The 10542-nt window shown below is 41.2% G+C and overlaps 1 protein-coding gene across 1 annotated transcript in view; it reads right to left on the bottom strand.

Moving 5' to 3' along the window:
* The window catches only part of NMT1 (N-myristoyltransferase 1), a 30876-nt gene extending 20506 nt beyond the window's left edge, over positions 1 to 10370 (bottom strand). Inside the window, exon 1 of the mRNA XM_054593162.1 lies at positions 10198 to 10370. Within this exon, the coding sequence (XP_054449137.1) occupies positions 10198 to 10328 (131 nt within the window). The 5' untranslated portion in view covers positions 10329 to 10370. The remainder of the gene's footprint in view (positions 1 to 10197) is intronic.
* Between the last annotated feature and the right edge of the window lie 172 nt (positions 10371 to 10542).

Raw genomic sequence — 10542 nt, forward strand, 5'->3', positions numbered from 1 at the left:
CATGACTTTGTAGTCTTAAGTACAAATAGCAGAGCTTCCCCCCAACATATTATAAAATTTTTCAAAGGTTGAAAAGAGTTGAATTTTACGGTAAACACACCTATCACTTAGATTCTGCAATTAACATAGGTTCTTTTGTTATATTTATTGTATCACATGACAGTCCACCCATCCCTCTATCCATTCATTCATCCACTTTAATGTATTTCCTAGTAAGTTACAGACATTACACTTCACCCCTAGATACTTCAAGGTAAGGCCGAACTTCATATGCAAGAAACTTTCGCTCTCCCTTAAAGTTCAGACGTGCCCTGTTATTGACTAGTAAAATTTATGAACCATAATCGTCTCTTGTATATTTTATAACTTCTCATAATTACCTGATCATGGTTCTTGAAGAAGAATTTACAATTTGGTGGACAATAGAACAACAATTTGAAAGCAAAAAAAAAAGTCAAAATTCGGAGTCCAATCTGAGTACAGTAAACCTGAATCTGCAGGATCAGCTAAGCTCAGAGCGTTGTTTTAGCCATATACTCTAGAGAACAGTTTCCAAGAATTAAGACAGTATAAAACATGTTTTCCATACATTATGGTAAATACCTCAAGCTTCATTTTATAATTCAGAAAGCCTTTGTGGTCCTGAAATGACTTGGGGTGATTATGAATATTAATTATAACTTCACAGCATGTGAGGAGAAGGCAATCTGCAACCACACGCTGCCACTTCCTGTTGTGGAACCACCTCGGCTAATCTCTTCCTCGTCCCAGGAGGAGCACCCGCTTCCGTGGCCTTACATGTGGACTACAGTTACCACCAGCTCTTGCTGGGTCTCCTTAACTTCACCTTTCTGCACCATCCTAAAGTCTACATAGCTCTGGGACACACCTCTGCGTAAATGGCTTTCCACGTGTCCCTCCCATGCTTGAAAGCCCACAGAGACAGCATCTTCTTAGCCTGGAGGCCATCAGGCCCAACCTTTCCCTAGGCCCAGACACTCAGCGCCCGTCTAGCTCATCCACCCTTACTTCTCCCCACCCTGGAATAACTGCCCGCACCCATCTGGCCGGGCCTCTCCTCAGATCCCTGATGCAAAGTCTGAAGTCAGGGAGATCCAGTGAAGGCTGGAGGTTACTTTAGGGCAAACGTAAGGTCATGAAGTCACCTGCAAGCACAACCTCCCACATACTATATTAATGAGACATAGAAGGCATAACGTGAACATGGAAGAAAGACTGATAACATTCAGAGGGGTGAATGGGATTTTAATGTGAACTGCTGAAAATCAGACGCTCAGCAAAACCCCCAAGGCCATGAAAAGAATAGGAACCATAAGTCATTTATGCCCCGAAGGTAATTTTTTTCTCTTAATAACTCAATTTTGTTACACACAGGGCCATTTGTAGCTTATGACAACTCTACGTGGTTTTTTGATTCCAGAGATATTCTCACTTTGATCTCAGGATTATATGCAGAATTACAATGTTTAGAAATTGGTTGATGTTAGGAGAAAAACCAGCATCCCACTGTTGATACAATTTTTAAATCCTTATTCATTTCTGCTTATGGAATGAATTCTCTGGTCCCTGGATATGAATTATCATAAGAATCGTTTTTTTATAATTCTATGGAAAAAAGAACCAAAAAGGTCAAGGTGAATAACCATTATATATTAATCAACTGGATACTTACTAACCGCAATTTCACATAAGGAAAAGAGAAGAAATTACTTCCTCCAACTTTAGACATCTTTACAAGTGTGCAAAATCACTAAAAAACTACCTTCCTGCCTTGATCTTTATATTCAGTGGAAACACTTCTAGAGCCATCTCCTCAACAACCCCATTTTTATAGAAGGATCTTGAGCTGAACTCTTGTTCTTTTTTATAAACTATTAATACAAATAAAGGTATTAATACAAGTACCTGGCAAACTCCAAGACCCAAACTAAACCATTTCTTTGTTTTGGCTTCACTTTGCACATGCAGCTACTGAGGAACAATCCTGTTTCAACTTGTACATCAAGCCTACAGAGACAACTGAAGAACAAAGGGAAGTTTTTTTAAAAAGTCATTTTTACTGAGCTGCCAGGTAGTGAGCCATATCCATGAGAACACATTATGAGCTCACCATGGTCTTCCAGTCAACACCCCAGACTCAGAGATGAATTTCCAAGGAGCCCGCTAGGGTTAGCTTTTAAGGTGATTATAATTATTCACAAGAAACCAAGCTCCAAGACCTTGAGAGTAGGTTTTCAAGAAGCATTAGGAAGCCAATATCATTTCACAGAAGAATGGCCTCAATTTGGATTTGGGGAGAACCAAACCAGAGGACCCCAGAGAAGCCAGGCTAGCTCTTCTCTAAGAATTCGACATCATTTTTTAACAGGATCTGAAGTCCATACTCACCAAGGGCATGCTGAGATTCTGCAAATTGACACAGAAATCTCTCAAGAGTTCTCTAAGCCTGCCAGTCACCTTTACATACTCCAAAGAGATCGACCAGTACACTGGAATACAGCAAATCAAAATCCAACTTTGGTTCATCTGGTTCCAAAATAATGAGCAGAGAATTAGTGTAATTTACCTTTTTTTCTCTTTTTTTGAAGGGGTAGAGGGGATTGGTGTGTGCCTGCAATGGAAAAGGAGGCAGGAGTTCACATAAAAAAAATTTGAAAATTACATTCTAAAGTAAAGTTGATCAACCCAAGTCATTAACGGACAACCTAGTGAACACGGGATGAATTAGCAGAATGACAGACCCAGAAACAGAAGAAGAGCAATGAAGAAATGTCATCTTTTAGTGAAGGCCAAAATACTCTAAGTTCAAACATGAAAGAAATCCTACAGATGCTTGGGTGGAAAGTTAGGGCTGGGGGAGGAGACTGAAATGAACCTCAGCACTTGTTTCTAAAAATAGACTACAGTGTCAGGGTTCTAAGTGGGCAGGAGGGGAGGGCAGGATGACCGATGAGCAACAGGAGCAGCAAACTTTCAGACACCAGCAGCGAGGGTCATAACATGGGCCTCCTCTCAATGCCACTGGATGACAAAATCCACTCGAAGGTGCGTGGCGAGGGACAGAAAGCTGTTATTGTGGGAGCTAAGCCACCAGCAGGGGAAGAAATCTTAGCACTATCTGGCTTAACCTGTTTACAGAAGAGGAAACCAAAATCCAAGACGTGAAGCAAACTGGTCACCAACCAACCAACTAGGACCCAGGGGAAAGCCACCAACCTCTGAAGACCTGGCCCATCCCTCTCCCAACACCACAGTCTCCTTTCCTGTGAGGATTTACCTGAGAATCTCCAAAGCCAAAAGAACACTGGTTCATCACACAGGGCCCTGAAACAAGTTTTTGGGTATGAGAAGAGTGGGTATTAAAGGCAATGGGAAAGCGAGCTTTCTGCTCAGTCGGCTGGAGTGGACATGGGCTCCATCCCCACTTAGGGCACATACAAGCAGCGACCTTATTTATTAATGCATAAATAAGTAGAACAAGTTGATGCTTCCCTCTCTTCCTTCCTCTCCTATCAATCAATAAAAAAAATTTTTACAAAGACAGTTCAATAAATATGGGCTAGACTACTGCTTTCCAGGTATAACAGACTAAAATAAAACTCTGAAGTGCTGGCTGGTGTGGGTCAGTGTATTGACTGCCGGCCTGCAAACCAAAGGCTCACTGGTTCGATTCCCAGTCAGGGCACATGCCTGGGTTGTGGGCCAGGTTGCCAGTTGGGGCCTGTGAGAGGCAACCGATTGATGTTTCTCTCCTTCCCTTTCTTCCTCCCTTTCCCTCTCTCTAAATATGAATAAATAAAATCTTTTTAAAAAAATGTTAAAAAAAATAGGGTCAGAAAACATCATTAGTAATGTTTTCATAGGACAGCTGTGTTAATATTCTATGAAAGCAGTGAATATGCTGTGTTCTTTTGAGCTATTAGTTAAGATTTTGAATGACTAACTTTCATGTCAATTTTCTTATTTGTTGTCTTCTCCCTCCTTAGGACCTGTCCTGTGCCTGTGAGAGTTAAAACAAAAAAAGCTCCACTGTAACTACATCGAATGGTTCCAATGTCTTATTAAACACAGACCACAGGCTTATCTTTGATTATGAGATTAACAGGAAAAAAAGAGTTCAGAAAATAAAATTCACAATTTTCAGTCACTTGCTTTCTACTCCTAAAAACTGGAAATTCATTCTTTGGACTAAAATTCAAAATTTCTAGAGAAGCTTACTAAATGAATCCTAGCCTCTAATATCCTTTTGATTCTTTTAGACATCAGGACGTCCGTCTGCAGATCAATTTACTCACAAAGGACGATACGTTCAACAGCAATCTTGTTAGTACTCAGCGGGCCCAAAGAGAGATGCCCGAAGCGACATTTACAAGGGTGCCCAGGTAGAAGCCACATGGTATGAATCAGTATCAGCTGTCTACCCTCCCTGCTGCTGTGACCGCAGGGTCACTTCACGCAAACTCTGCAAATTGCCACAGATCAGTTATTTACGTAAAATACTGCCTGTGAATCCTCATGACAGGGAAAATAAAAACATAGCCATCAAGATACCCTAGGAGGCCTGTGAAAAGAACAGCAGATGTGGGAAGGGATTGCAAAAGACTGCTTTTACTGTCACCCTCTGCCCTCCTGGATAGTCAGCTACAGTTTTGAGGGTGAACAAGCCAATTCCTGTCAGAGAGGAGAACGTTTTACTGTGGGTTTGTTTTTTTTAGGGTCACAAAAACTCTGATAATAATACTCAACAGAACAGGAATGAGACAGAAGTGTAAATTCCACACCCTCTGGGTTGGTGGGGTGAGCTAGACTGTAACGTGACAACTCAAAGGTCAAATCAAATGCTATTTAGAGACCATTTTTTAGTAAGTTTTTGAAAAATGACTCAATGCTGGCAGGAATTTCACAACCTAGAATGCCCTCTGCAAAAGATATTGGTCCATCCAGGAGAGTTTAAAGGGGTCAGCCACCTCCATCATCAACTGGCTTCCTAGTTAGGGTAAGTCCGTGGGTTCCGGAATGCATGTAAAGACAAGACTCACACTCCAGTCAGGATAAAGTCAGTACAGGAGGGAAAAGAAATCCCTAAATTCAAAAAGAGTCCTTTAGGCCGTTGCAGGGAGAGGTGGGGATGCAAATCCCAAGCCTCACTACAAAAGCTAACCCAATTATAAGTGAAGTCTAGCTGAGATAATCCATGCAAAGGGCTTACTCAGCACACTGTCCAAGTGCCCAGCACACAGTAATAAGAGCAAGAGATAAGAGATAACATTTACTGGACACTTAACAGTGAATCCTCTTCGGCCGCCTCTCAAAGTAAGCAAGTAAGTGGCAGTAGAAAAGAATTTTGAAGGACTAGCCCTGTTGAAGAATTTTAGTGTCTTTCTTTTGTGTGTGCACGTGTGTGTGTATGCTCTCAATAGAAAACACCATGTTTAGTGTGGCTTACATGCAACAATCAAAAAAGCACCTTCTTTGAGGAATTAGAAGAGAGGCTACCAGCATAGAGATTTCAGAACACAGTTAAAAAGGAAGGGCTAAAGAATCGTCCTTCTAAAGTTACTAAATCTATGGTTCCAAACTCTATAGACTCCACAGGGAAGGGGTTAACTGCAGACTTAGTAAAGCTGGGAAATTTTGGAGCGCATTAAACAATGTGAAAAATCAGCAAAACTGGTTTGTCATGAGCAGCAGCCTCCCTGAAATAGGCTCTCATTTATTTTTCATTTCTTCTGCTTTCCAGTCTCTTCTCTTTGAAGCAGCTCTTGATTAGTTTCTTTTTAATTGCCACTTAATTGGGAAATAAAATTAGAACACTTATTTGATATGAGTGATGAGGTTTCTCTTTTCATTTCTGCTTTGATCTAGTTTTGAAAAACTAAAGGCTGAAGGGAGAGATTAAGAAAAAGAAACTAGAAAGATTTCTTCTTGCCAAGAGCTAGATGCAGCCATAAGCCATCAAATAAATATGGAAAGAACCACTCCTGGAGAATCTGAACAATAAGAAAAAAAGCAAGTAAGGATAGCTTATGGAATTCCTTTCAAAAAGACCTTTCTTTTCTCTTCAGTTTATTCATAAGGGACAGTAACTCCTAATTAGGAAGTGAGGAACACTTGTAAGAACCCATCCTAACCTGTCGCCACGGAAGGAGAGAACAGGATGGAAAGAAGACATCCCTTATCAAAGGGTTCTTGATCCATGGCTTACCAGCTTCTCAATGGTGTTGATGACATTGCAAAAATAAATTCCAAAAGAGTCCTAGGAACAAAATAATTTAAAGGTGCTTTCCAGTTCCAAACACCCAGATAAACTTTACCTACTTGGTACTGCAAAATTAAAACCTGCCAGCTGAGCACACTCTCCCTCTGGAAGCAGCCGGCAGCTTCCCTTCCCCACTTCCTCCCCCAGGCGTGATATCTTGGCCTTTCTCTCTCTCCTGAGCTCCACAGGCCCTCCTTCTGCCTCTGCAACTTGCTTCCTGAGCCCACGCAGCCCAGCTGGCTCACTTCTGCTACCTCTGTAACTTCTCTTACAATTTAAATTCCCGCATCTTAATTTTTTTCTTTGCCGAACTCAAGAACCAAGGTCCCATTTCTCTGGTAACAACTGGGGCCATTTCGCAGCCAACATAGCCAGTAACAAGATGGTTGGTCCCCATCACCTGTGGCAACCACCCCCACATTAACCCCCCTTCCCCAGAATGTCTCCTGCAGCTTGTTTTCCTGGAAGCACCCCAAGTGACTGATACAATCTTTGCCAGGAGAAGTCACAAGACAAATACCCCCAAAGACAGGTTTAAAAAAAAAAAATCTGCCAGCTGATTAAGGTTTATTCTTTACTGATAATTCTTGGAAAGGCTTTCACTAAAAACAAGCAAATTAAACCTTACAGATGAATCACGAACTGCAGGAGGATGAGGAGTAAAGATCATCTTGGTCTGACTCTCCTCTCTGTTGCTCAGGGTAGCTGACTATGTCAGGCAAGTACCTGGGGTGAAACTGTTGCCCTCCTTTCCTCTGTTCAGTGAATTTTTAAAGCAACAGCTGACAGAAAAATTGCAGGCAGATACATCTATACACACATGTTTTATAGTATGCATGTGTACATGTGTTCCTATGTACATATGAAACTTATACTCACCAAATGTTTAATTAGGGAAGAAACACATGACAAGAAAAGTCAAGAATTAAACTTATACATATAGGAACATAAGAAACCAGAACAACTGCATGAATGTAGCTCATTTCATTAGTGTAAAGCACTATGAACTCATCCTGAAAGAAAAGCCTAAGAGAATAAGGGTTAGTTTGAACTATCATTAACTAATTGCTTATTATACTTTAGAATCATTAGCATCAAAAGAAGATAGTCTCACTGAACTCTTATGTAATTTTTGAAAACATTTTAAATAACATAAGAAGATGTTCAAGAAGCCAAAAAGCAGTGGAAAACTTCCACAGTGGATTCAAGGATCCTTGATTTCTGTAGGTATTTCACAAAAGCTGTAGTAAGGTTTACAGTGAAACTTATTTGGGGAAAGAAGGTGTATAGGAAAAATCCCACATCCTTCCTGAAGAGAAATGAAACTCCACTAACACTGTGCTAAAAACTTTTAACATTGGCCCTTCATTCATCCAGCAAATACTCATTAATGCACACCAAGTACCAGGCATTTCAAAGACATGAACCCTGTTCTCAGCCACCCCAGGTGAGGCAGGGACTGGACACACACGTTACTTAACTAGTTATGCTAAAAGCTACAAAAAACACCCTATGTGGTAAGGGCAGGGAGGCAAATTGGGAAAAGTAGGGGATTTGAAGAAAAACTAGGAGGGAGGAGGAAGACTGTATTCCAGACTTTATCTCATTTAATCCCTATAACTAAAGGTTAAGTAACTTTCCCAAGGTCGTAAGATTATTAAGTCAGAACTAGCTTTGAACAAGGTTTGAATGACTCCAAAGTCTGCGCTTTTCCCACAGCGCCACACACCTTCTTCCCAAAACCGTTTACTCTGTCAGTGGAAAAATGTTGACTCTCCCTCAGGGTCTAAAGGCCAGAACTAGACTACCCTCTAGGCTGGGTCCTCTGTTTCTCACCTGCCACCTCCAAACTCAATTATTATAAAGACCTCTAGATTCAGAATGCTAATAAACTTAATTTGTTCACCCAGACCATAACCATACACAAAACAAAAGTCACCGAAAAAAGAAACACCTTCAAAGTTTCCTAGGGTTACCACTTTGTTGTACTTTAATAAAACAGTACTTTCTGCCAAGCAGTTTTGCAAAATGATTCAGAGATTATAGAGAACAAAACCCATTAAAGAGCTATAGATACTGGTCAGAGCAACAGCTTAGCAGAAAAAAAGAAAGCAACGACACATAGAGCAAAGAAACCGTACTTTCACTTCTGAAATGACCTTCGAATTCAACAGCTCTCATTTATGAGTGGGATCTCCATTCAGAAGGGCTGCACTTTTCCTTCTTTCAGTTTCTCCTTTCCTCACCCTTCCATGCTTAGGAATCTCAAACTTCAAAACTAGGTTTTTATCACATTAAATCTGTTTTGAGTTACAGTAAAACAACACAGTTTTATAAAATCAAATTTGACAAGCTTCCTTTTCCTCTACCTTTTGGTCAGAGCATCCTGCCAATATGCCAAGGTTGCCAGTTTAATTTCCGCCACAGCACACAGAAGAATGAACCAGTGAATGCATAAATAAGTGGGAAAACAAACTGATGTTTCTCTCTCTCTAAAATCAATAAATTAAAAAACAATTTTTTAAAAAAGAATATAAAAGATCTTTTAACCTAAGGGTTCATCACCAGTAGACTACAAACCTCTGTAATAATTCTATGTTCTCTCATCTCTACAAGATGGCAGGATTTTTTTAAAAGTTTATCCAGAGATCTCACCCTTCTACCTTACCTCCAGGAATACCAATAATACTGCAAATGACAAGATGGCTATGCAAATCAGACCACGAACTCAGCAGAAGTTATACATTCAAAGCAGTCGCTGCTGACTTTACCTTAAAAAAAAAAAAGTACATACACGCCCTGGCTGGTGTGGCTCAGTGGACTAGGAGTAGGTCTGCAAATCAAAGGGTTGCCAATTCAATTCCCAGTCAGGGCACATGCCTGGGTTGCAGGCCCAGTTCCCAGCTGGGGACATGGGAGAGGCAACCACATATTGGTGTTTCCCTCCCTCTCTTTCTCCTTCCCTTCCCCTCTCTCTAAAAATAAATAAATAAAATCTTTTTTAAAAAAAAACAAAAAACCCACATATGTAAATATATAAATAGGAAGAGTGTGCGCCAGCTCCAGCCACTGTAACAAAGTGAAGAAAGAGCAATGATAGGGTGTGGCTTTCAAGAGTGAAAAACTGATTTAGAAACAGCACTCAACACTCAAAACACTTGAAACATTTTTTCTGCAGAAGGAACAAATAGTTACTAGTAGGCAAGATCCTAAAGTATAGGAGATGCAGTGTTAAATCCACTTCCAAACACTACTCAAGAGGCATCATCATTCAATTTCTTGAAGCTTGAGGCTACTTCGCAAAGTTAACAGAACCAATATGTTGGAAGACCTAATTATATATTGTTCAGGAAACTTATGGATTATTTGGAGCAACAGGCACTGTATACATCAAAACATTATTATACAGTAATTATGCAGGGTTTATAAGGTGAGTTTATATTTTGAGATTCTATGGTAGCGACATTTTACAATATAATTATGGTTTGTATAAGCTGGCGAATTCCTCACTGAAGACGGACTGTAACGAAATGTTTTATTACTCATTTACTGCTGATCACGTTGTTCACACAACACCTCTATAAGTAACATTCCCTTTGAGCTGTACTGTTACATTGACCTGTGTTGTGCCATCTAAAACCATCATCCTACAGGCTCTTTCCCCAGGACGCGTCTTAAACGCAGAGAGAAGAACTTTTATATAATAAAAGTACTGAATGTCTCCGGCCCTTAATATATTAAGTACCCACCCCTGGTAAGTGACAGAGACAAAAACCAATCGCCGGGCAGGATCTCAACGTCTCAGCCAATAAGAATATGGGGGTGGGGTTACACTGAGCTCCCGGCGACTTCCCCGCACCCCGGAGACCCAGGGTGTGGGAGACTGGACAGGAATTGAACTCCGAGGATCTCGTTACCCCCGGTTGTAGCTGTTGTCCTCCTCGTTCTCGCAATCGCTGCAGTGCTCATGGCCGTTTCCGTTCCCTTCCATCATCTGCGGCCGCGGAGGGGCCGGCGACTTCACTGCTGTCTCACTCTCGTCCGCCATCTTCTGTTCCGAGGACCGGCCTCCAAACCTGGCTACATGAGGGGCTCCTATTGGACGAGGGGAACTGGCGCTATATTCTGGGTTTTGTAGTTTTGGTGGCGAAGGGAGCCGCAACGAGGTGCGGCTCATTCCCGGGAAACCGGAACAAAGTGAACTACAATACCCAGAAATTAAGAGGGGAGGCTGTCCTAGGTCGGGGGCCAGCAATACTCGG

Source organism: Pteronotus mesoamericanus, unplaced genomic scaffold (assembly GCF_021234165.1).
Source record: "Pteronotus mesoamericanus isolate MK-2021 breed Mesoamerican mustached bat unplaced genomic scaffold, CSHL_Meso_final scaffold_408, whole genome shotgun sequence".
In the NCBI taxonomy this organism is placed as follows: Eukaryota; Metazoa; Chordata; class Mammalia; order Chiroptera; family Mormoopidae; genus Pteronotus; species Pteronotus mesoamericanus.